Below are 25,727 nucleotides of genomic sequence, written 5' to 3'. Positions count from 1 at the left end.
GGTCCTTGTAGCCTTTCCGTGTTCCCCTGCTCTCTGGGATGAGCTCTCACTCCTGCAGGTTGTCAAGGCACTAATTCAGCCCCTGAGGTTTTCACTGTGTGCTCCCATCCCATGTAACTACCGTGTTCCTCAGGAGCAGCTCGTGCCCCTTCTTTGCCATAATGTAAGCGATTATTAATGCATTAGTGTTGGGCTGCTGAACCATAATGTCTTTATAGTCAATAGCATTAAGCATTTAATTACCCAGTGGGATGAATCGATGGGCTTCTTTCTTTGCTCTACAATTAAAACCGGGCAGGAGAGATGCAGTGTAATTTTCAGTGCAATTTTCAGTCGGCTTTAAGCTTCCTCTGCCATTTCATACACACAGAGATGAGCTGAGAGCTTGTACAGGATGGGAAGGAGAGGACTTTTCCCCAAGAAACCATGTTCTCGCCTCCCTCCCAGGATGCAGACATCATGATCACAGCTTGCCCAGCTAAATGAGACACCACTGGGTCGTTCAGGACTAGGCTTTTCAGGTCTGAGGCACCAACAGTGGGGAAATTATTGCTCTGAGTCTTATTTTTAACTATGGTCATAGGAAGTTTCAAAGCAGTGGTTTCATCTCACATCCTGCAAGTGGGAATGTCTGCAGTGAGATCTGGTAAGGGGAAACAGCCCAATATGCTGCTGGAATGAGGCACAGTCTGAGAGTGGTCTGGGCGGGAAAAGTACATTCAGCTCTTACTTTTAACCTCCTTTTGCTGGAGCTTGCTGCAGGGGGCCAGATGGATGGTGAAATCTGGATGGGCTCAGTCTCTGATGCCCTAGCTCTGACCTCTCCCAGGCTTACAGGTGGTCTATACACCTTAACACCTGCCCGGGTTGCTTCAGCTCTGCAGGAACAGTCAAATGCAAAGTGACCCTTTCCAAAAAGCTCAGCCCATGGCTCAGCCCTGAAACCATGAGAGCCCTTGGGGTAGCTGTTCCCTCACAGCAGCAAGCCAGGACAGGAGCTTTGCAAGCTGCATGGATGGGGCTCAGTGGGCAACTTTAGCTGGGAAAACACAGGCCAGAAGGTCTTTAGGGGAACGATAGAATATTTCCCACTGAGCTTAAGAAGCCAGACAGCACTTCCCTGATCACTGGCACTGATGCTTGTTTCCTAGAGCAGTTTTGGCTCTTGCTCCCTGGCAGAGGCTGGGACATGTTATACTGGGGACACGTGTGTGTGTGGCTCTGCTCTCCCTGATGTTATTTGGCTCTGTTCTGGTTCTAGAGGTAAGAACATGAGGCAGCCCCAGGTTCACCATGCCATGCTGCCCACTGCCTTTGACATCACTCACATGCCTTTGTTGAGTGATCGGTGCATGTGGCTCCCAAGCAGGGAAGAGCTCACTCCCTCACTCAGATACAAACACAAAAATAAACTTTGATATCACTTTGATATCTTCTGAGTTGGAAGGGACCCACAATGATCACTGAATTCAATTCTTAAGTGAATGGTTCATATGGGGATCAAACCTGTGACCTTATCAAGGAGTGGAGAGAGACTCGTGCTTTTCCAGTTTGGACTCAACAAGGATTCAATTTTTTTGTTTGAGAAGGAAAAAAAAGAAGAAAAAAACAAATCCCCTGGTTTGGGTTTGTTCCAGGCAGAGCATCTGCCTTCCACTGGCCTTGCTCCCAGGAGTTGCCGTGAAATAGAAATAGCCCAACACAGGCCTGGGAGCAGAGGGAGCTTCCAGCAGGTAAAATGTGAACAAACTGAGACAAAGCCCCAGGTCAGTGCTCCGCGGGGCTGTACCAAGGGACAGATGTGCAGATGTTTTACTTGGACATCTTGACAGTCATCCCTGGAGACCCAGTGCTTGTCTGGATCCTATTCCCTATTGCCCTAGCTCTGGGAGATGAACAGAAATGCCGTGCAAAGAGAAGCTTCCCCCTCTGGGCTCCACAAAGGTGAGAAAGCCTTCCCAAATGCTGCAGGGCAATGCAGGAAGACATGCAGTTGCATGGAACTGTGAAATGCTCTGGCTGCTGGCCTGGCATTGCTGAACTGGGATCACCTGTAGCTTCTCTCCAGATTGACTCTCCCTGTGTTATAAAGGATTTGCATGCATTGCTTCAAAATGCCTGCCTATTCCTATCTCACTGACTCTCCACTTGGAGTTCTCTACCCCAATGGAGAGAGAAGGGTGCTCCCAAGGTCTCCTCTCACCACCCAAATTGCTCCATGTCTCCCAATCTTAATCTTGCATCTACTGCAAGTCCTCTTCCAGTCCCACTTTTCTCTCACACATCTTTTTTTCTAGGGCTGCGCTTGTTCTCCTGCTGAGCAGATCCAGAGGGGAGTACACCTGGCTGGGAGGCTCTTGGTGGCTGTGTGGGCTTGCTGGGGGCTCACAGGTAGACCACAAGATCCTGCTGCCAGCTCCAGACAAGGAGGTGTTGGGGAGAGGAACTGCCCTGCCAGAAGGGACATCTTAGAGAAATTGGCTTCTTCTGGAAATAGAAAGCCCTTTTTCCTCTGCAGTGTACCAGAAATTATCACTACAAGGAATACTTGGAGGCCACGTGGAGACTAAATCTGCATGTACAAAACTCTTTGAGAGTCACCCATTGGTTTCTTTGTCCATGAACCCCAGGAAATGGCACAGGGATGTGCTGGGTTATCAGCCAGCATCTGTCAGAGTGACAATGGGTATGCCTGGCTCCAGGGGCCCATGCCAATTCCTGCAGCATCCCACTTCAGGGAAGGATGCTTTCCAGAGAAGAAATCCCATACTCTGCTAGGCACTGTTGACTTTCATCCCTGCAGGCCAGTGTGTCCCAAGCTGCCCATTTCAAGGCAGAGGACGTGCACTTTTCTGTGGCTACTTGAATTAAGTGTCATTTGTCACAGCAAGCCCTGCACCCACTTCATACTCATCATCCTTGAGGACTCTCCTCTTGGCACAGACAGGGGCATAATGAAGAAAAGACTTAATTAGACTGCTTCACAGTCCCATCTCATTTGCTGTCCTGCATTAATCAGGGCCTGGGGAACTGTGCAGTTGGAAAGAGAGAGGACAAGGCCTGAGTGCCTGGTGTTGTTGGGTCACCATCTATCAGCTGTGGTACCTGCTGGCATAGGAGCAGCGTGATGGGGTCAGGTGGGCACCAAGCGGGCAAAAGGATTTCCCAGTTGAACATAGGGTTGTTCAAGAGGTTTTGAGCAGCATCCAGACCTGGGACTGGTAAATTTGCTTTTATAGTGGGCTTGTTGTTCTTGTTGTTGTTGTTTTGGGTTTTTTGCTGTCAGCTTTGCCATGCCATACGCATTGGGCCACATAGCAGGTGATGTCAGGTGCTCAGAGATATGTTTGATTGCTTTTCTAGCTCACTTCCCCCTTCTCTGAGCACCCACCGGGTGTTTGCTGGAGGTCCCCGACAATTTTTTGGCAACAGACGCCTGCACCAGCCACAGGTATAACTTTTCCACTCCCGACTGCACTTGGCTGCTGCTGATATCCGGCGGGTATCAAATGCGTCCCGGATCCCCTGGGAGCGACAAAGGCGGCAGGACGGGGTGTCCCCTCCGCTGCGCCGGCTTTGGGGGAGCCCCGTGTCCCCGCGGGCTCCACTCGGGACAGGCAGCCTTTTGTCACCATCTAGTGGAAACACGCGGCCACAGGCTGAACAGGGCGTTTGGGGACACTCACTCGCTTCATCTGTGATTCCTGCGGGGCTCCCCCTCGAGCTGGCCACTCGATTTTCCTGGCTTTTGGCCAGCCGCGTTTGCCTCGCAGCCCAGTTCCCCCCCAGTCCGGGGCAGCAGCAGGGTAAGGTGTTCTAAGGTGTTCCCAGCGCTGCAAGGCTCGGGAAAAGCACAGGGGTGAGCGTCTACTATGCCAGAAACTGAGAATCCATGGCAAATCCCTCCTGGGGTCTCCACTAAACCAGCTAAATTCCCTTTATCTGTGGAATTAGGTCAACACTCCCAAGCCACAAACATGCTACAACAAGAGACAGCCATAAAAGGACCTTAAATATATTTCCTGCACAAATGGAGCTGTTAAACCTGCTCTTTTGGCCAAATTACCCCTCTTACTGATGCTTCTCTGTGAGACTTCCCTCGGCCTTGAAATTCCTGGAGCTGCCTGCAGAGGAGCTGGACTGTGCTGTACCACTGGGGACAGCCCTGCAATGTGGTGTGTCCCAGAAAAAGGCTGGCCTTGCTCCACTCTGGCAAGTGTCTGTCCTCCTGCTCACTGCTAGGGCTGACTGGAAATCCTGGCTACACATGGGATACAGGGAACAGCCCAGCCTAAACACTGGCATCTGCAGTGTCCTGGCTACTTTCCTCCCTGCAGCATCCTGGGCCCTTTTTGGCCTTAACAGCAGCTGGCAAAGTTGGGCCATATCCAGACCTGCTCAATGGTGCGTGGATAACACAGTGCATGGATTGATACAGAGCATGGATTGATATGGAGCACAGATTGACATGGAGCACAAATTGACATGGAGCATGGATTGACACAGCCCCGTGGGCAGCGCTGGTTCTCACTCCTCTGCACAGGGTGCTGTGTTCCTTCCCCCAAATGCTGGGTTCTGCTGCAGCCTCAGAGATGCCACAGGCAAGGACAGCCTTCCAACACACTGCTGGGGAAAGAGACGGAACACAGGCCATACTGAGAAGTCCCCTGCCAGGGTTGGGAACCAAGGCTGGCCAGCTGCCTACCCAGCCCTTTGCAGATCCCACTGCTGGCAATGTTACTGGACACATGCAGTGTCCCAGCTGCCAAAACTGCCCCTGGCTAAAGCAACAGTTGTACCTTTCTCATAGCAAACCAGCCTCCCACAGCACAGAGATGAACCAAGGCCAGCCCCAGCACAGGCAGCAGAGCTGTTCAGGCAATCATGGTACACACATGGATTTTGTTGCGCCACATGCATGGTGAGCAGAGTGCAGTCAGCTCTTGATTCAGCCAGTTATAAATCACATTCAGGTCTCTCTGTTTTCCATTCCATCATTCTGCATCCCCTTGGGCCATACTTGGTCTGTGTCACTTCCCCAGTGCAATGTCCCCACTTGGGGACAGCTCCTGCAGCACACAGTGGGACATGAGCCAGACGCTGCTATTCCACAGGCAGAGTCCAGCTGCCCTACACAAGGGGTTTTCCCAGGTGGGATCCCCATCTGCCTGCATGTATGTGACATGGGCAGTCCCAGCTGGTCCAGCTCCTTCCCTCCCCATACTGACTGATGGTGGCAGGCTCTCCACTCCTGGAGAGGCTGACTGATACCGTCACCTCTCAGTGAGCAGGTGCCCTTAGCTATGGCTCAGCTTGCCTACAAACTGCCTCTCCTTACCCAGCAGAGAAGAAAGAGGCACTAGGACAGCCTACGAGCCAGGTATATTGCCTCATTCACAGTGTGTCCCTTGCTTCAGGCGGCACTGAACAATCCTGAGATGTCCCCTCAAGGGCATCAGGGCTGTGCAGGATGGCATTCACTGAGAATGCATTTTTATTCTAGGGCTCACTAGGATCCTGTGTTCCCTAAGCCAGGTGCTTATCTCGAGTAGGCCTTGGAAGGGCAAATTGCTAGAGTCACCCATGCCTGAGTCAGGAGCCCCCAGGAGCTGGCTGGATGCCCAGTTTGAAGTGGTGGGGGATGTAAGGCAGTGGGGAAACCCCAGCACTGGAGGCTGCTCTGTGTCAGGTAGGGGCAAGGCAGCACTCACCCCTACCGGCAAGTGAAACAGGGGTGCTGATTCTGCACTGGGGTCATTTCTACCCTGACTTTACAGCCACCAGAGAAAAATTCCACAGGGAGAAAGGTGGTGTCTTCTTGCAGTGACTGAATTCGAAAGCATCCATCTGACAAGCACAGGCTTACTTTTTTCTTCCACTTTGGGCCTTTTCTCCCAGCCTGAAGCAGCTGAGGGTGGCAATTTGTGCTACACAACTGCAATGCTCCTGTGCTAACTGCAACCTCAGCAGCGGCACACTGACCGGCTCCTGCGGATGCTTCTTCAAGCTGTCCACGGGTGTTTAATGCCTCCGGAGGGTCGGGAGGGGATGCGGGGTGAGACGGAATGGGTGCCAGAGACAGCGCTGGGGCTAACCCAGTCCCAAAACGGAAGGCAAAAGCGTGCTCGGGCAGAGTTCCACTCCGGGCGCCGAACTGCCGCAGGGCCGGGCGGGGCAACCGAGACTGCGGCGAATCGCAGCGTCTCTCCTGGCCCCAGGACTTGCGGACCCCCGGGACCTGCGGGACCCCCGAGACCCCGGCCCGGCCCCACCACGTGGCCGCCGCCCGCCACGTGCTCTCTCTTGGCCCGGCCCCGCCGCCCAATCAGCGCGCAGGCGCCGAGCTGCCTCCGTCCCATTGGCTGACGCCGGGTCCTCCCGGGCGGGCGCTGCGTCCCCCCGCGCTCGCCCCCCGCCGCACGGCCCCGGTGCAGTAACGCGCCCTCCGGTTGGCCAATCGCAGAGCGCCGCCGATTGGCGCAGCGGCTCGAGGGGCGGGGGCTGCGATTGGCCGGGCGGAGCGGCGCGCTCGGCGATTGGCCGGGGCGGGGGCGGTGGGGGCGGGGCCTGGCGCGGGGCTAGGAAAGGGGGCGGAAGGGGCGCGCGCTCGCTCTTTCGTGTCAGTGCCCGGCCCGGCCGCCCGCGCGTCCCCGCCGCTCCCGCCGCACGCCCGCGGCCCGATCCCCCCGCGCCGCCGCTCCGCCGGACGCGCCCGCCCCGATCCCGACACAGCCCGGCCGCCGCCCCTGCGCCGCCATTCACAGCCGCCATCATGGTGAAGATCACCAAGGTAAGGGTGCCGGAGCGCAGCCGCCACGCGGGTAGCGGGCGGCCGCCGCCATGACGGGGCGGGCGGGTGCGGATGGCGGCATATCGGGGAGGGATCCGGGCCGCCTTCTCGGTGCTTTGCGTTCGGGCCGCGCGATGGCTCCAGGCCTGCTCTCCCTCGCCGTGAAGATGGCGGCGAGGGGAGGGGCCGTGTGCCCGGAGGCAGCGGTTTCGAGCCCACCTCCGTCCCGCTCTGTTCCTTGTGGCGGCCGCGGGCGGGGACGCGGGGCAGGAGCGGGGAGGGCGCCGGGCTGTGCGGGGTCCGTGTGTGTGAGGGGCGCGGGGGGGCCCCGCGTGCGAGCGCGCGCGGGAAGGGGGGGCGGGGCTACGTCACAGTGCGGCCACGTGGGGCGCGGGGACAGCGAGCACGTGGGAGCGCGCGGCGCTCCCGGGAAGGCCCCCGCGCCCCCGGGAAGGCCCGGCACACCGGCGGGGCAGGTCCCGCAGCCCCCGGGCAGCCCTTGAGCACCGCGGGGGCCGGAGGGCGGCCACGTGGTAGGGACAATTGCCCGCCGGAGCGAGCGCTCGCAGGCGACCCGCGTGAGCAAGGGAGGTAAACGTGTGGTTCGCGCTCTCTTTCAGGCCCCGAAGAATCAGATCAAACAGAAAAAAGTGGCTCCTCCCCCGAAAAAGTTCGAGGAAAGTGAGGAAGAGGAGTCCTCTGACCTAGAGGAAAGCAGCGGAGAAGAGGTGATTGATCTAGAGATGGAGTCAAAGGATGCACATGCACGTGTTACAGGAGTGTATTGGAGGGTTATGGGTTACATTGTAACGGGCCATTAATAAACAGTCTGCATTCCTCACTAAACTGTGGCTAAAGAGTAAACTGGATTTTATAAGGCCATAGCAGCATGAGGAGAAATTGCTCGACTGCTAAGTGTGTAATTCCAGGCTTCTGGAAGTACTGCTGGGGTCTTAAAGCTGTCCTAAAGCTGATTACCCTAGTAATAAGCAATGTGATACCTGTCACATGCAGATAATATGCAAGTGTAAAAATTCCAAGATGCTGAATGCTATTAGATGTCACTGGTCTTGGTTCAGGACCAGGCAATTTAGAGGTGCTTTGATGTCCCATAAGTAGGCTCTTAAAAGAATTAAAAAGCTGGGTTTGAGCTTTATTGATTAATCAGGGTGGACATTTGAGGTAACTTAAACTGTCAGAAGGATATGCTTCAGATTTCAGGTACTGTGTGCTTGTCTGATAGTGAAATACTAAAACTTAAACAAAGCAGCATGATTCTTACACTGATGTGTCTTTCAGATGATTCCCCAGAAGAAACCACAAAAAGTTGCTGTTACTCCAGCCAAGAAGGCTGCAACTCCTGCAAAAAAAGTTGCTACTCCTGCAAAAAAAGCAATTACACCTGCAAAGAAGGTTGTGGCTACTCCACAGACCAAAAAGGCTGCTGCTCCAACTCCTAAAAAGGCTGCTGTCCTAACCAAAGGAGCAAAAAATGGAAAGAATGCCAAGAAGGAGGAGAGTGAAGAAGAAGATGATGAAGATGATGACGAAGATGATGAGGAGGAGGAAGATGATGAAGATTCTGGTAAGTTTCTTTTCAAATATACTGTGACTAAAGCTCATTCAGTCAAGTCATTAAATATGAGTACCTTTAGATTCAAGAAATTTGTATGATTTTAATACTTGGGGGGTGGTGTGGTTTCATTCTTTAAAGAGAGGTTATGGAGAAGTGGACAATGGAAGAAGTTTAGAGGAAAGCTTGGGCTGCAGCTGCCTTACAGCCTATAAAGCATCTCCTGGTTTCTTGATTGCTCTTTCCTGAACTTTTGGACAACATTTTAGGAAGCTCTAAGTACTTCTCACCTATCCCACTCATCCACTGAACTTCAGTAGTAAAGACTTGTTGTGCTCTTGGTGCAGATGAGGAAGAGGAACCACCAATGCCAGTGAAGCCCGCAGCCAAAAAGCCTGCAGCAGTACCAGCCAAAAAGCCTGCAGCTGTGCCAGCAAAGCAGGAATCTGAGGAGGAGGAGGATGAGGAGGATGATGAAGAAGAGGATGGTATAAGATGTTTGTTATTAAACACTTAAAGGGAGCTGGGGAAGTGAAGTAACTAAGGATAAAGGGGGGTGATGCAGTGTGTACTCAGCTGGTTGTAGCTGGTTGCTGTTGTCCATGTTGCTGAAGGGGGTGTTAATTTCCCTATTGTTAGTAAAACTTCTTACTGTTGGTGAATCGGTATTGGATGTTTTTTGGGTTTTTTTTTAATGCAGTAAAACTCGAGGGAGAGAGACAACTTTTGTAAAAATTAAGCTTATTAAACTTATTTTTTCATGAGAACATAACGAACTTAAGGAGGCATGAGAAACATTTTGCTTAAGAGCATTTTGTTTTCTTAAGTTTCAAAAGGAGCTTAATTTGAACTGTCTAAATACTGATCCTCTTGTTTCAGAGTCTGAAGATGAAGCCATGGACACAGCCCCTGTTCCAGTGAAGAAAACCACTCCAGCCAAGGCTGCACCAGTGAAAGCCAAGGCAGCGGAATCTGAAGATGAGGAAGATGATGAGGAAGATGATGATGAGGATGACGATGAAGATGAGGAGGATGAAGAGGATGCCGAAGAGGAAAGTGAGGATGAAAGTGAGTCTAAATATTTTTGGGGCCATAATTCTTTAATAATAGGAAAGATGCCTGAGCAAAAATGTTGTGCTATAGTGGTCTTTTGTGCTGAGGAGCAGCTGCTGAGTGACAGGAAGATCTTGTGTATGACTGGTGTAAAGATTAATGCTCCTGTGTTGATTCAGTGTAGGAAAAGTTCTGTATTTTTCAGTGTTGTTTTCTGTCACAGAACCTGTCAAGGAAGCGCCTGGAAAGAGGAAGAAGGAAATGACCAATAAAAGTGCACCAGAGCCCAAGAAAAAGAAAACAGACAGTAAGTGGTGTGGGATCATCAAATGATGCTTGTTTGATGGACTGTGATTGGACTCCTGCATGAGGAATGTAACTGTGAAGGTCCAGGATGTCAGGGGTGGGCTTTCCCAGCACAAATGATGATTATAAGGGACTTAATACTGAAGTATGATGTTACTTTTGAGCAAAAACTGATGTGCTAAAGCTTGTTGGGAGTCTGGCTCCCAGTTTTAAATGCTGCCTTAAAAAAAACCCACTTTATTATCTTTCTATTTAAAGAGCCAGCATCAACTTTCTCGATATTTGTTGCAAATTTGGTCTGCACCAAGGAGTTTGACGAGCTGAAGACTGGCCTCAGAGAATTCTTTGGGAAGAAGAATATTGAAGTTTTAGATGTCAGAATCGGTGCTTCCAGGTGAGTTCATCAGTAGAATTTTGCTGCTTATTTATTTTATTTGGCACTAATTCATTGAGAGGTGCAAGTGTGATGGTGCTGGTACCCCTCAAGATGCTGGGGTGGTTGCTTGGTGTAGTGGTGAGGGTTTAACTTCGCATGGAACTTGACCACTGGGGACCTCTCTGGTGCTGGGTTTCTGTTTATGGTCTCTGCTGCCATAGATGGATCAGCTGAGATCTCAAGGGTGCTGTTCTTTCAGGCGGTTTGGCTATGTGGACTTCTCTTCTGCTGAGGATCTGGATAAAGCTCTCCAAATGAATGGAAAGAAGTTAATGGGTTTGGAAGTCAAACTGGAAAAAGCAAAGAGCAAGGAAACTATGAAAGAAAACAAGAAAGGTACAGCTCAATAAAGAGTTTCTAAAATGCTTGCATACAGATACACAAGTTCAGACTGCAAATGTGATCCAAAGAAATAGTGCATATTGGGAGGGCTGAGGAAGAAATGTGTTTCTTTATGAAATTTTAGGACCTCTTTTTTGAACTTGACGCCCTTAAGAGAGAAGCACAGTAGTTTCATTAACTTTTGTTACAGTTGCTTTTGCAGCTTCTGAAAATGTGAATGCTTACTGTTAATTTCTGCTGGGTCAGCTTGCTGAGTCTCACTGAACTGGCAGTTTACAAGAGGAGGGATTTTTAGCTGAAGTAACTGTCTTTGCAGAGAGAGATGCCAGAACGCTGTTTTTGAAGAACCTGCCCTACCGCATAACCGAGGATGAAATCAGGGAGGTGTTTGAAAATGCATTGGAAGTCCGGATAGTGATGAACAAGGACGGGAGCAGCAAAGGGTGTGTAGCTGAGAGGACTGTTGTATGTTTGCTGTTCCTTCAGCTCTTGGCATATTCTGATAAGCTTATGTGTCCTTTGGCTGCCTTAAGGAACCTGCATTAGTTGTCCTATTTCTAGAATTTTTCTTTTATGTTTTTTCCCCCCTTTATTCACAAACTTCATCATTCCTGGAAGGAGGTGTTTGCTTACATTCTCTTCTGTGCTGTAGGATGGCCTATGTTGAATTTAAAACAGAAGCTGAGGCAAACAAAGCTCTGGAGGAGAAGAAGGGCACAGAAATTGAGGGTCGTGCTGTGGTCATTGACTTCACTGGCGAGAAGAGCCAGCAAGAGCATCAGAAAGGTACTTTCCAGACTGATAACATACATTCAGATGACATTCAGGATTAATTTCCACTTGTTTCAGAAGTTCCTTGGGGGCATGGCAAATTAAAATACTGCAATAATATTAAGATACCAGACCTTTTGCCTGACTTGTGCTCTGCATCCTATGTATTTTATATCTCTATTGCATGTGTCAGACATGCAACTTGCATGTTTCATGGGGGACAGCTGATCTCGGTGAATAAAACAGGGTTGGATTTGTCTTTGTACCTCACCTTGAGGTGAGGAAAGGGGAACAAGTTCTTACTCCTTGGCAGAGTCTGGTAACTAGAGGAAGAGAAGAGCTATCCTTCTCCAAACTTGCACTTAACAGCACTGACTTTTCCCCACAGGAGAGTCAAAGACCCTAATTGTCAACAACCTCTCATATGCTGCTACAGAAGAGACTCTCCAAGAAGTGTTTAAGAAAGCTTCTTCTGTCAAGGTGCCACAGAACAACCAGGGCAGGCCTAAAGGGTATGGTGTGCCTTTCTTTTGACCCCCAGACTGACACTGCAAATGACTTGCCTCCAGATATCCTTGTTGCTCCCAGGCTAACTAGAATCTTCCTCTCCACATAGGTATGCATTTGTAGACTTTGCCACAGCTGAGGATGCCAGAGAGGCGTTGAATTCCTATAACAACACAGAGATCGAAGGCAGAACAATCAGACTGGAATTCAGTTCACCATCATGGCAGAAAGGGAACACGAACGCACGAGGAGGAGGATTCAATCGTAAGTGTTTCATATTTGATCTCCAGCTGTGGCAGGAGGGCACCATCCAGGCAAATCTGGGGCTGCTTTTAAAAAAGACAAACATGCCAAACATCGTAAGCAAGTGTGCTGGATATGATGACTGATTATCTGAAATGCTGATGAAACTGTTGTCAAATTCCTCTAGATAGTCAAGTGCTGATCCAGCAGTGTCTGTACAGTTAGTTATTACCACTGTTGATAAGGTGCAAGCATCTATTTTAAAAAAGGGAGTGGGGCAAACTTAATTTGGCAGTATCAGATTGGCTGATGGAAATAGTTTGATGTCAGGCTCTAACTGCAGTCCTGAAGAGTTTTCATGGACTTGAGGTGCTTGAGCTGTTCCTTGAAAACAACCCCTTTATCCCTGAGAGCTGTTCTGGGAGCCAGTAATGGCCAGCGAGCTGGATGTGATGTTCTGAATCTGAAAGTTGCCTTGCTCAGGCTGAATGATTTCTGAATGTGTTCCCTTTCCACAGAGCAAAGCAAAACATTGTTTGTCAGAGGCCTTTCTGAGGACACCACAGAGGAGACGTTAAGAGAATCGTTTGAAGGCTCAATAAGCGCGAGAATAGTCACAGACAGAGACACTGGATCGTCTAAAGGGTGGGTGAAACCTCACCTGGGCTAGGTTCAGGTGCTACAAAGCACCTCACTTTAGCTGATCTCTGCAATGCAGAGTCTTTTCCCTGTTCATGTGGGTGGTTCTATGAAACTGGCAAGTAGGGTGGGAGTAGAGAGCACTTCAGCTTTGGGTCCACTGGTGGAGGGCAGCACATGCTCACTTCTCGCCTCTTCTCAATGAGCTCCTTCCTGCCAACAAATCTCAGTGGCAGCTGATGGATTCGCACGAGAAGAAAATTAACTGTTCAGTACTGGCAAACTCACAGTGGGGCTCCATCGACTGTGATTAGCCACTGCTGTCCTACAAGTGACACATCCTGTGGGATACACAAATGCTGGTATTTGATTTCAAAAGGATTTCTGTCGGGAACCTGTAGGTGGTGCTGCAGCTCGTGGAATGTGACCAATTGTCACTCTCGTAACCTCTTTCCCAGGTTTGGGTTTGTGGACTTCAGCTCTGCAGAAGATGCCAAAGCAGCTAAAGAAGCCATGGAAGATGGAGAGATAGATGGAAACAAAGTGATCCTCGATTTTGCCAAGCCAAAGGGTGACTTTCAGCGTGGTGGTGGATTTGGTGGTCGTGGTGGTGGCAGAGGAGGTGGCCGAGGAGGAAGAGGTGGATTTGGTGGCAGAGGTGGTGGCAGAGGTGGATTTGGAGGTAAGAGGAAGCAACTGCTGCTGTTTGGATGGGGTGTACTCAGAAATGAACCCAAAGCCATTCTTGGGGTTATGCTGTGGGGCTAACACAGAGCATTAAATGTGAATTTGTTTTCTGTGCCAGGATGGGTTTGGAAGGGCATTGCAATATATTTGTGTGTATATATATATATATATATATATATAATGTGTGTATATATATATATAAAATGTATATATAATGTGTATATATATTTATAATACTGTATATATAAGAAGTACAATAGTGGTAACTCTTTTTTGCAATAATTTTCTTTCTAGGTAGAGGAGGAGGTGGCTTCCGAGGAGGCAGAGGAGGAGGTGGAGATCACAAGCCACAAGGGAAGAAGATCAAGTTTGAATAAACTGCCCCTTTCCTTTCCCTTCTCCTGCTCTCCAAGACTATCTGAAAGGACTCCGGGGGTTTTTATTCTCCTTTGATCTTGGCGGAGCCTTCGGAGGACATTCCAAGAAGCGAAGCAGTACTGTGAGCCACTTGGAAGATAAATTTTCATTTCAAGGAAGAGAGAGCAAGCCATTTTGACTGCTTGCCTGTTCAAATGAACTTTTTAAAACAAAGAGTGATAGATGTGGGAATTTACCCCTTGTCTGTGAGTTGTCTTGAATTTATAATGTTTTACCCATGTAAAATTTTTTTTTTCCTATAAACTTCTGTAGCATTTTTGCTGTAAAAATGCAGAATGTTTTATCATTTGTGCTTCAGCACCCTGTCTTGGACAGATTAAAGGACCTAAACTGGTTCGTGTTACTTCTGTGCCACTAAATGAAGGCAGGCTCTGAGAAGCAGGCTGGCTGTAGCCTTCCCTCTTTTGTACTAAGGTCACTGGTGTCACAGCAGCAGTTTCTGTCCTGCCTTGCTCTAGCCTGTGTCAGCTCCCAGCAGTGTATGTGTGCTGTGTTAGCAGAAAGTAGGGAAGAATATGATGGCCAAGGTAAGCTCTGTAACCACAACCATATTTTATTAACTTTTTTTTTTTAACTGAAGATGCTGTGATGGTGCTTGCTAGCCAATTGCTTTTCTACTTTCTTTTTAAACAAAGTAAATCACATCTTGTATTAAGGCCCTGCAGTTCAGTTGCTCTCTCCTACAGGCATTTTCTCTTGTGCTTCATTCCAAATTGTCTCTCTTGCCCCAAAGTTTGAAGCAAATACATAAACAGGAGTTTGGGATAAATGGCTGCTTGTTTGTAACCAAACTCTGGCCTGCTGCCCTTCCTCCTGCAGGCTCAGGCACCAGCCTGGGGCTGAAGGGACTCAGTCCTGGCCAGGGCTGTGGCAGTGGTCAGTGGCCAGTTTTTCTAGCCAGGCACTGGTGCTGCCCTGCAGTGGCAGCTGTTGGTGTACATGGTTTTCCCAGACCCATGGGCACAGAAAGCAGGGCTGTGTAGCTGAGCCTTCCTGGGCACAGGGTCCCCCAATGTCATCACTCCTGCTTTGGCATTTGGCCCGTACCAGTGACCCGTGGCTATGGCCAGGGCACACTCGGGCAGTGCTGGGTCCTGCCCTGCCCTGGTCAGCCTTTACAGCCGCTCATGCTGCTGTGCCCACTTCTCCATGGCTTCTCAACATCTAGCCCGTCGCCGAAGGCCATTCCCTGTGGCTAAAACTAAACCGATGGTGTCTGGGGTCGCTTCAGCTGGAGGCCTGTGGGGTTTGTGTGCCTGTGTCATCGCCCCCGGCCCTTCACCATCGGCCATTTTGGAGCCGCGGCCCGGCGGCAAATGGTCGGAGGGGCGGTGGCGGCCGCCAGGGGGCAGCGGCGGCCGCGCGCCGTTCCCGCCGTGCCTGGCGGGGCTGTTCGTGAGGGGCTGCCGGGGCCCTCGGCCTAATGCCACTCCCGGACACGGGGCACACCGTGGCATGTGACACCGGAGAGGGAATGGGCAGGAACAGCTGTGAGTGCATCCACTCTGCAGCTGCATTTTGTCCGTGCTTATGAAATTTTTGGTGCCCTGGAGAAGCCAGCCCTGGTGATGGATGGCCCAGTTTGCCAAATACAGTATGGCCTGGTCCCCTTTGCTGGTCTCTGCTCCCCAGCACTGGGAGTGACCCAGCTGGGTGCCAGCCCTGGAAATGGAGCCCTCCACCCCGTGCTTGAACACCAAGGTGAGATCCATGGGTTCATCTGTGGCTTTTCTTCTCTTCACCCCAGCCAGGTTCAAACCTCATGACCAGGGGTTGTGTTACCCCATGATGGTGCTTTGGCTGTGGAAATGAGCAAGGTCTCCTGTGGGGAGGGTAACAGGGACAGGAGGTACACATCTCCTGCACAATGAGAGAGTGCTCAACAAAACCAGCGAGTTTACAATCCTGCTGAGCTGGCTTTTGCCACAGAGGTTCAGATGAGAAGCTCCTCCCTGCAGGGCACCAGGAGGATCTGAAGTTTAGTTTGAGAGGAAGGTGGAGGAGCTCATGAAAGAGACAAAATACCTAACAGCCTTGTTACCATGCTAGGCTCCACAAGGAAGCTGTGCCAAACTGGAACAGGGCAGCTACAGTCCCCAAATGCCTATTCTAAGGAGTTAGTAGCACATTGCCAGGTTTTATTCCCAGCAGGAACTCAACAGGAATGACACGAGATGAAGGCTTGTAGGATTTTTTTCTTCTTCTTTTAACCTTTATTTAGAAACTATAATATTCACCAAACTCTACAAGGTTTCTCTGTACAGGTCCCACCAGGTGAAGAACAACACTGAGAGATGTCTGCACACAGCCCTGGCTCACTGTGCACATTGCTACAGAGAGCAAGAGCTTACCCCGCATCCAGGATAAATGTACAGCCTAAAGTACTGTACCTGACATAAATTATGGAGGTATCAATTTCAAAAGTGTTTCTGAACTCACTCCTTTTGGGAAGGGAGGGGAAAAGGAAAGAGTTGTGTGCTGCCTAAGCCCAGTGGGTACCAAAAATGCCCTCAGGACTCTGCCCTGCTGCTCCAGGGACCCGGTGCATTGTACTTCCCAATTTCACAGTATCACCACCAGCCGAGCCCTGAGCAGCACTGGCTCTTTTTCTTCCTCCTCTTCAAATCTGCATCATATCTGAGCAGGGCCATTTGGAGAGTGGTGTAGCTTGGCATGTGGGTGCCCTTTTTGACTGGTTTATGCCCTTTTTTAGTTCGTTTTCTATCCTGGGGAATGTACTTGGAGTAAATGAAAAAGGCCCATTTCCAAAATGCATTAAGAAAAAGAGAGAAAGGGAAAAAAAAAAAAAAAGGCACTGCACAGGGGGACCTTTGAGGTAGTAAACATTTTTTCCTTTCAATGTCTGGCACCAGACAGGGAGAGGGAGTAAAAGTATCTGTGCCCGTGTTTCACTGTGCGTGGTCAGGGCCATGGTTGTGGCTGTGTGTGTTCACCCCCTGCAGGGACATTTGGGCGTGCCAGCCCTACACACAGGGACATCTGTGTGTGCAGAGCCTGTGCCTGGGAGCACGTGTGTGAGCATGTGGTTTTGCACATTCCTGTGGCTTTGCTCATGCTGCAGTCAGTGGCTGGAGAGCACCCGTGGCCCTTGTGTGGCCACATGTCTCTGTTGGGTGGTTTCCACCAAAGTAACCAGCCCAGGGCTCCCTGGAGAGCTTGTGGCCCTTTCAGCCCACATAAATAGTGTCTTGTGACACCATTCCCTGTTATGCTCCTGCATCTCAGCCTCTAGAATAAACACTGCAACAACCCCGAGATGAGCAGAGGTGTGAAACACCAGCTTTCTTTCAGTTTGTCTCCTTGGATCCTGCTTCTTATGCTAGAGCAGGGCCAATGTCTCCAACCTACCATGGAGCATCACAGTTGCTGACAAAGCCAGGCTGAACCCGAAGCAGCCACACACAAGGCCTTTGTGGCTGTTGTCTCCTGCAAGGCAAAGCCACGAGGGCAGCTGTGCAGCATGGAGAGGGTCTCCCCACAGCACCCCCTGGGATACCTGGGAAGTAGGGTCCCAGAAGTGACAAATCCCTGGGGCACTGCAGGGGGGCCACCAGTTTTCTCCACCACTTCCTTGGCCACAGGCAAGGGCAGCTGGCCTAGTATCTTTCCTGCCAGAAAGAACAAATCCCTGAGGAATTTCAGCTGTGTGCATTCCTCTGAGGACAGGCAGTAAGGCTGCAGAGGGGCTGGGGAGCCAAGCACAGCCCAGGCTGGTGCTGGGAGCCACTGTTGCCTGGGACCCTCTGACAAGGACCCCAGTCCCCCAAGTGCCAGGCTGAAAACCTAATGGGGACTCAGGGCTGTTGAGGGCCAGCCTCAGAGAAGAGCTCCTTTCCCCAGGTGAATAAGGGGACACAGGACTTTGGTGGGGATGAACCCAATGCACACACAACATCAGCGTAACTAAAACCTTGCATGGAGAAGAAATTTCAGATAATAAATAAAATCCCATTATTTTTGAGTTGGGAGGGGCTGATGCAGATGTAATTGGCCAAACGCCCTTGGACCAGCTCCCCTGGATAGCCAGACCCTGGACATCTCCAGAAAATGCCAGTGCCGCATCCTCCCTGCCTCCCTCCACCCCTCCACTCATCATGATGCTGTGGAGGAAGTACCTAAAGCAGAGCACAAACCTCTTAGCCCTCTCTCCATTTTGTGCTAGACTTGTCATTTTTTCTTGGGTTTTTTCTCTTTTTCAGCAACCCCCAACCCAGCTGGAGATATGTGAACCACAATACAGTACAGGAACAAACACTATCACAAACCCTGCCCGTGAGCACAGTGTCTCTGCCCTCCTAACCCTGGAGGGGCAGTGCCCCTGAAGGATTCATGTGCCACCAGGAGAGGCTCACCCCACCCCAGAGCAGGGATCAGTTGTCCCAGCTCCTGCAGTCCCAGCTCTCCAGAGAGACTGAGCTAAAGAACATTGAGTTTTCTTGAGCATGTCAAGTTACTGTGGACCAAGTCCCACATTTGGAGCAACTCTGGAGGCAGCAGTTTATGAACCACCAACATACTCCGGTAAAAACATGGCTCCTTGTTCATCTTGCTGTTCTTGTTTTTCACAATGCCAAAAGTTTTGAAGCCCTCATGCCCAACAGGTGACACTTTAAGGACCTCCAAGCACATCCCTAAGAAGACGTCATCGATGGGGTACAACTCCAGTGTTTCTGAGGCCTTATGCAGCCTCTTGGCCAAGGCTCCATCCATGATGAAGCCCCCACCCCCGGCATAGGGTGGGTAGATGTTTTTGTTGTAGAGTGCACTGGGGATGTAGTACTTGTTCTCCTTCTTACGGATCGGCCTGGCCTTGTAGAGGACATCCCCCACAAAGAGGTCCTTTCCCTCCTTCTTGTCCTCCAAGAATTCCAGGATATTGCTGGGACTCACAAACACATCGTCATCACCTTTGAAGATGAAGTGGATGTTGTCACAGTAGATGTCGACCCACTTGAGGAAATGGACCTCTTTGAGGGTGAGGTTGAAGAAGCTGTCCAGGAAATCCCACTGCAAGATGTCCCCGTAGATGCGGTTCTCATAATCTAGCAGTTTCTGGTGGTTGGCTCTCTCCTCCTCCTTGGAGGCGGTGCCCAGCAAGAACAGTGTCCTGATCCTCTTGCCCTCCACCTCCTTCTCCTGGCCCCAGGTCCTCCGGATGGCCTCGCGGCGGTCGTGCTGCGTGATGATGGACTTGACCACGATGAGCAGGTAGACATCCCCGCTGCACTTCTCTGGGTGGTTGATCAGCATGGGGAAGTAGCGGCAGTGCCGATAGAGCAGGAACTGCTGGAAGTTGGGCTCCAGCCCTTTGAACCAATCCACCTTGCTGAAGTTCTGGTTGGCTGAGCAGTTGGTAGTGGTGACATCCCAGGATTTTGTTTGCTTTGCTGTTACGCTCTCCTCCTTCACAGGAGCTTTCTCCTTCTTGGTCTTCCAGAAAGTGCTGCTGATGGAGAAGGAGTTGTCTCTCTTCTGGGATTTCAAGGGCTCTGAAGGGGGCAGTTCTTTCTGCTGCTGGCCCTGCATGAACTGGTTTGGGGCCATTCCACGCTGCAGCACCGTCACTGTAATGATCAGCAAGAAGGAGAGACAAACTGTTTTGTAGATAGTCTTCTTCCTAAAGGGAAGAGACAAGGGGTTAAGGAGAAGAAACTACAAGCTGCAACAGGCTTGTCTGCAAAAGCACTTCCTCGAGAGGTCATGGGATGCTCATAATCTGTGTTCCATCACCTTTTGAGGAGCAGAAACCTTGTGGGAAGAGCTGTGGGATACCTCCATGCATACTCTTCCCAGCTGCATTCTGCTTGTGGGGTGGCTCTGGGGGCCACACTTCACTGTAGGGACAGGCACAAGGTATTTGGGGGTGGTTGCAGTGTCATCTGGTAAATCCACTGCTAAGATCCGGGAAGGGTTCACAGGAAGGATGAATATGGGCTGAGAGAGAGAGAAGTCAGGGTGAGAGTTTCAGGAAGGCAGCTGTTTCAGATGAAAGTCCCAAGAGCTTTTCAGTTTAGGATAAGAGCAGGAGGGAATTATATTTTCCACAGAAGCCTCAGCTGCAAGACAGACATACTGTCCATGGCCTAGACTGGCATCACAGGTTACACAGCACTGTGAAACCAGAGCTGGGAAGACCATAAGAGTCAATATGAAACCAGCATTGCTGTTTCATTTCAAAATGGCACATCAGGACAAAAAAAAAAAAAAAAAAAAGCCATTTGAGTAAAATTTCATGGTTCAGTGGGAAAAAGACATCCCTAACCCTATAACCACCTTGGGAACCAGTATTTCTGGGGCACTTTCTGGATGTTTTGGCAGCTCTTTGGTCCCATTGCTTCCTTTGTGGTGATAAGGAGCAGCAGACGAAGGGCAGATCGGTAGGGAGATTTACCCAGCCTGTGACAAACCAGGTGTCTGCATGTCCAGGGAGTGCAGGGCATGAGTAGATCAAACCCAGTTCTTCTTGGGGCCATCCTGCTGCTGTCCTCTGCTGCAGACCTATAGCCCTGGGAAACTGATGGCTCTGGGCAAACTCTAGGTGGAGCTCATGGGGGGCTTGAGCAGGATCCTCCTGAGGTCCTTGGGACTGCAGGAGGACTGCACTTGGAGATTATTGACACACAATTCCTCCCCAGCCTGCTTTTCCATACAGCTAAAGGTGGGTTTTTTATCCCACTTCCACAGAGGAGGGGGACTGCCCTCTGTGCCCAGCTGCATAATGTAGCTCTAGAGTGCTCAGCTTCCCTCCACAGTTTGCACATCTGCACCAACTCCCTCCTGCCTCAGTCCTGCGTTTTCCAGCTACCTTGGGACATCTCCCTGTGCAGATGAGCACTGGGCATGGGAGGATGGCAGCTGAACTCCTCATCTCTGCTCCCAACAGCTTCCCAAGGGCAGCCCCATCTCTGTCTGCTCTGTCAAAAGGTGCTTGGCAGTCCCTGGACGCCTTTTTCCTGACACTGGGTTATGGAGCTGATGGAGGCAAATGTGGCCCTCGTCTCTGGATGCCCCTGTGCCTGTCCTCTTTATGTCAGGAGCACAGCCCAGCCTAGGTGGGCTACGTGTCCCTTGTACTGGGGACAGCCCTCAGCCACCTGCTCCCATCAGAGCCAGAAAAATCCAGACTCGTATCTAGCAGGCAGATGGCATCTTCACTTCAGGACAGTCCAGACAAGGAGCTTGGGGCTAAAACCTGAAACATTTAACCCGAGTATTTTCCAGACAGACAAAAAAAACCCAAAAGCCATGAAACTCTCCTAGACCCGGAGGCTGGATTGTGATCAGAACCACTCTGAAGCTGCTGGAGTTTTGGGCCTCAGGCTGACCCAAAACAACTTGCTTGGTGGGACACCCCATATGTTGCCATATTCCCCAGGGCAGAAGACAACACTGTGTTCGGGGATTCCACTCACCCTGAAATGCAGGAATGCAGGAATCTCAGAGGGGGAATCGGGAGCTTTCAGGAGCTCCTGTCTCTGGCTTTGCCCTGAAGCACAAAGAACTTTTAAGCCTGACGCTGCTGTGGGAAAACTGTGATCACTAGTGTGGACTGTGGGAGCAAGCGTGGAAATAAGTAATTACGGGTAAATGGATAGATATTCCCCATCCGGTTTTATATGTGGCCACTCATCTGAGACTGATGAGGGAGCAGTTCTGATTAGATCTCACCATTCCCTTAACCCTCTCCAGCCCTGCCTGCACAGCTTTGAGCTTATTCTTACAAACGCTTCAGTTCCAGTACAACTTTACCCCAAGCACAGCCAAGCAATGTTTAAAACCTCTCATCCATACTCGGCACTGCTGTAGAAATAATCCCTGTCACTCTTGTTGAATAATTCCGTTAGTATCAATCCCATCCCATCCTGTCCTATCCCATCATATTCTGATACGCCCCACCACCCAAGGACAACAAGCAATAAAATACTCAGCCTGAATGATGGCCAAAAGTTCCCCAGAAACCAAAGGACAGGGAATTACTGACAGAAGTTTTAAAAATTTGCATAGGTAGGGCTGTCACTAACTGGCACAGATGGTCCCAGCCTTGGCAGACTCTGCCTAACAGAAAGCAGTTGCATGGGTGCACTGACCCCCATTACTCTCCTTGGGTCCAAACAGAAGGTTCTAACTCAGAGCTGAAGGGGCAACTCCAACTTTTATTAAGAAGTAGAGCATCAAGTGGCCTGGGTATGTTTATAGGTGAGGTGTTGCACAACAGCACAGAAACTTATTCCTTCTTCCTTCAGTGGACCCTGTTTCCGAGTTCTCACCGGAATTTCTGCTTTGCTACAAGAACCTATTTGGGATTTTTACGACTGATCTGACTGCAAACCATGGGGTCCCATCAGGTCCAGCAGGAACCAGGAGCTCCACAGCCACCTCTGCCCTGCAGAAACCCTGTCCCTGCACTGCCAGGAAAGCAACGGAGACTGGGAGGACCCTGAGCCACAACTGCAGGCAATTCCCATATCAAACCAAGGATTAGGGGGTTAAAAGAGCGACAATTGTTTGTGCATCTTTTCGGATCACAATTCTTTCTGCTCTGTGGTCTCCTTACCTGGGAAGTACTTTAGGTATGGGTGAAAAAGTAATTCCTGCTTTCTGGAGATTGGCAAGCAAGGTGCTTTGGGTTTACTGCCAATGCAGAGAAGTCACCCTGCCAAGCCCCTGGACCCTTCTTTGGGGCACAGACCCCAGCCAGTCCCCATAGTGTCCCCAGGACCTGGGGACACCCAGCACAGTGAAGTACAAGGGTGGCAGCCATCAGCGGCGGGTGTGGGGGGGGATTCCCATCGGCGCCAGACAGGTCTGTCTGTCCCACCTGCTGGTGTTGGTGCCACCAAGAGAGCTTTAGAAAGGTCTTAACATAGTCCTCCTCTTCCTTTTTATCCACCAAGGAAACGTCAAAAGCCTCACTGTGAGGTGGCTTTGCCACCAGGCAGTTAAACTCTAAATTAGAGGTGGGCTGTGTCCTTTTCAGGTGTTGATGCTCAAGGGCAGATGAGGCCACGGGAGACAGGGGCTCTCTATCCCTATCCCATTCACTTTGGATTCACGTGAAAACCTCTTTGATCCGCCAGCGCTATCTATTTGTGTGATAGGGTTTTTTTCTGGCCCCTCAACTAGACCCAGTCACTGGAGGCACCGCCAGTACAGAGTCCTGTCTGCTGGCAGTGCCAAGGACTTGGAGAGGGGATCTTATAAAGGGGCAGATGCTGGGCAGAAAGCACCCAAATGTCCCCAAAAGCAGTCTGTGCAATAGCTGGGGTGCAAACACCAAGTGGGGCCACAACTCGCCATGGGGGTGCCCGGAGACCCGTCCCCTACTCAGAAAAGCCGTCTGGTTGAATTACAAGGCGGTAAAAACAGGCTTCTGGGGAAGAGGCAAGAGCCGAAACCCCGGGTGTTGCCCCCGGCGGGGGCATCCGCCCCCAAGCTGGCGCTGCCGTGGGACAGGGACCCCACCGGGCAGGGCTGGAGGCCCTGTTGTCCCAGGCCCCACCACACAAACCAGCGCTTTTTAGGGAAAAGCTGGGAAAGGCATGCCCCGGGACTGGGGGGCACCAATCGGCCGCCCCTGCCCGTTGCCCCCATCCTGCTTCCCGCCGGGCCGGAGCTCCGATGTCCCGGCATGGAGAAAAAAATTGTGTCGGGAGCGGACGCCCTTCCCCAGGGAGACCCCGCCTGGGAGCCCCGCAGAGCCCCGGCGGCGGGAGGGTCGCTCCGGGGATGGGGACAGACGGACAGGGGACAAATGACGAACTCCGTCCTTAGTCGCTTCCATATGCCCACCGTCCCCACCAGAGCTACCCTTCCCCGGCCAGCCCCCTCCGAGGCGAATCTCAAGAGGGTGAGAGGGTGGGGAGAGGAGCTCGCAGTCCCCCGGCTCCGGGCAGGACGCAGCGCCGGGACGGCGGTGCCGGGCACCGGGAGCGGAGGACACGGGACGGCGGAGCCAGGGATACCGGGATTCAGTGCGGGAGCGGGGCTTGGGCTCCGCATCCCCCGGAGATCACTCACCACTGGAACATGCTGGGAGTGGGACGGGGCGGCCGCTCCGCTGCTGGCCGGGCTGCCCGCGGTCCGGGCGCTTCTCTCTGAGCTCTTCCTCCTCCTCCTCCTCTTCTTTTTTTTTTTTTTTTTTTCCCTACTTTTTCTCTTTTCCCTCCCCTCTCTCTCCGAGGTGGAGCCTAGAGATAGATGGCAGAGCAGGTAGGTTAACTCTTGCCCTTCCCTCTGTCCCGTCCCCCCGCCCCACCCAGCAGACAGAGTCCTCCCCAGTGCTCCCAGGGTAGAATTTAAAGGTGACATCCCACACGTCCCCCTGAGGGCTCTCCCCGCTGTTGATGGTACGCTCACCAGGATCTGGCAATTCGGGGGCGTCCTAGTCCGGCTTCTCGTGTACTGTGCCCTCTCTGGGGTGCATTAGCTGTGCCTCAGAGTCTTTGATACACGTCCTGGGATCCCCACCTCTCCTGGGACCTACCCTTCCCCCATGACCCACATCTCACTCAGGGTCCACACCTTTGGTCCACAAGGACCAATACTCTGCCCAGGACTCCAGTCTCACCAGTATCCACGCTCTGTCCAGGACTCACACATTTTCTGGGACCCACAGCTCACCTGGGGGTGTAGGGAGTTGATGGGGAGTTGCTGCAGCAGGAAGGTGCCTGCTCAGCATGCTGGGACCCATCATGTGTCAAATTCCCAATACCATAGCAGGCAGGTGAGGTGTCCTTCCAAACTGATCCTTCAGCCCTGGTTAGGATGCAGTTTCACCAGCATTCCTGCTACAGCCATATCAGCATGGGACATCCCATTGCCCATTAAGAAGCAGATTAAAGACCTTCCTTTTAAATGTAACATTTCAGTTGCACGTGGTTTTCAGCCATAAAAATCAGTCCCTGTAATTTCTGATATCTCCCTTTTTTTGTCATCCTCCCAATTCCACCAGCTGTTCATGTCCATCATGAAGCCAGCCTGGGAAGCCTGCAGGAAATTTGCACTTCCTTTCCTGTCCAGCAGAGATATTACAGTCCCTTTCTGAACAGTTCCTCTGCATTTTTCATGGGTGATGAGGGTCAGGGCCTCCTACAGCTCTTACAACCCCTTGGGCACACTGAGGTTCTCATGGGAGTCTCTTTCCAAGACTGGACATGCAGAGGGACCCATGCATCTCTGCTACTCAAAGAACACCAAGAGAACTGCAGCTCAGTCTGGGGAGGAAGATTGTATTGCTTTCTCCAGATCTGTTTCTCTTTATCTAAGCTTATCGCTTTCCCAGGTGCTCTGCAGCTCTGTGTCCTGAGGGCTGTGAAAGCTCCCCAGGAAACACTGCCCCAACAGGCTGCACCAGCTCTACAGCATCCCATGTCCTTATCACCACCAAAAGTCCATACATACCTTCCCTGAATCCTTTTTAACCTGTTCCCAGTGCCTATAGGAAACTTTGTATTTGCTACACTCATGGTCTCAAGAAAATCATGGCCATGAGACGCACTGAGCATCAGCTTGACCAGAACAGGCTGTAAGAAGGACCCACTTCATCCCTGCAGCACAAGGGATGGTAGGTGCATGCCAGCCCATGGCTGGGAATTCATCCCACTCTGCAAAGAGGGGCTTACAGTGGAGGAGGAGCACACTGGAGAATGGCCCTTGCACAAACAGGCACAAAGGGATGTGAACAGGAGAGTTCTGAGAGCGCGACAACCATTTCATCCTTGCAATTTGCCCTGGGACCATGATGGGGTCAGGGATTTACAGCATCTGCTTGTGGGGAGCTGCAGTATATCCCAAACCACAGCCCCAGGGTGACTGCTGCCATTCCAGGGCACCCAGCAGCTGCGGGTGTGTGACAGTGGATGTGGGCTCTGTGGATGCCCTGGCATCAGCACATCCAGCCAGCAGGCGCAGGGCAGATGCTG

At 51.4% G+C, this 25,727-nt stretch overlaps 2 protein-coding genes and 3 non-coding genes across 5 annotated transcripts; 4 read left to right on the top strand and 1 right to left on the bottom strand.

Annotated features, from left to right (window-relative positions):
* Nucleotides 1–6,550: 6,550 nt before the first annotated feature.
* NCL (nucleolin) lies at nucleotides 6,551–14,128 on the top strand. The gene is made up of 15 exons (XM_058843505.1): nucleotides 6,551–6,790; nucleotides 7,411–7,518; nucleotides 8,090–8,375; nucleotides 8,711–8,851; nucleotides 9,243–9,431; nucleotides 9,640–9,723; nucleotides 9,981–10,116; nucleotides 10,358–10,494; nucleotides 10,817–10,943; nucleotides 11,153–11,286; nucleotides 11,660–11,783; nucleotides 11,888–12,042; nucleotides 12,540–12,666; nucleotides 13,119–13,342; nucleotides 13,642–14,128. The coding sequence occupies exons 1-15, from the start codon at nucleotides 6,773–6,775 to the stop codon at nucleotides 13,722–13,724; spliced, it is 2,073 nt and encodes a 690-aa protein (XP_058699488.1). The 5' UTR covers nucleotides 6,551–6,772; the 3' UTR covers nucleotides 13,725–14,128.
* On the top strand, nucleotides 9,832–9,901 carry LOC131581852 (small nucleolar RNA SNORD82). Its single transcript, XR_009278171.1, has one exon. It is a non-coding gene; the product is annotated as a small nucleolar RNA SNORD82 (small nucleolar RNA).
* Nucleotides 12,152–12,228, top strand: LOC131581853 (small nucleolar RNA SNORD20). Its single transcript, XR_009278172.1, has one exon. It is a non-coding gene; the product is annotated as a small nucleolar RNA SNORD20 (small nucleolar RNA).
* Nucleotides 12,853–12,993, top strand: LOC131581850 (small nucleolar RNA SNORA75). The gene has a single exon (XR_009278169.1). It is a non-coding gene; the product is annotated as a small nucleolar RNA SNORA75 (small nucleolar RNA).
* Nucleotides 14,129–17,997: 3,869 nt separating the features above from the next.
* Nucleotides 17,998–23,983, bottom strand: B3GNT7 (UDP-GlcNAc:betaGal beta-1,3-N-acetylglucosaminyltransferase 7). The gene is made up of 2 exons (XM_058843529.1): nucleotides 23,824–23,983; nucleotides 17,998–19,423 (listed from the first exon to the last, which is right to left on the bottom strand). Exons 1-2 carry the CDS (start codon nucleotides 23,832–23,834, stop codon nucleotides 18,223–18,225), a joined length of 1,212 nt encoding a protein of 403 aa, XP_058699512.1. The 5' UTR covers nucleotides 23,835–23,983; the 3' UTR covers nucleotides 17,998–18,222.
* Nucleotides 23,984–25,727: the final 1,744 nt, after the last annotated feature.

This window comes from Poecile atricapillus, chromosome 8 (assembly GCF_030490865.1).
Source record: "Poecile atricapillus isolate bPoeAtr1 chromosome 8, bPoeAtr1.hap1, whole genome shotgun sequence".
In the NCBI taxonomy this organism is placed as follows: domain Eukaryota; kingdom Metazoa; phylum Chordata; class Aves; order Passeriformes; family Paridae; genus Poecile; species Poecile atricapillus.
The sequence above is the reverse complement of the archived record's forward strand: the minus strand, read 5'-3'. Positions and strand labels throughout refer to the sequence as shown.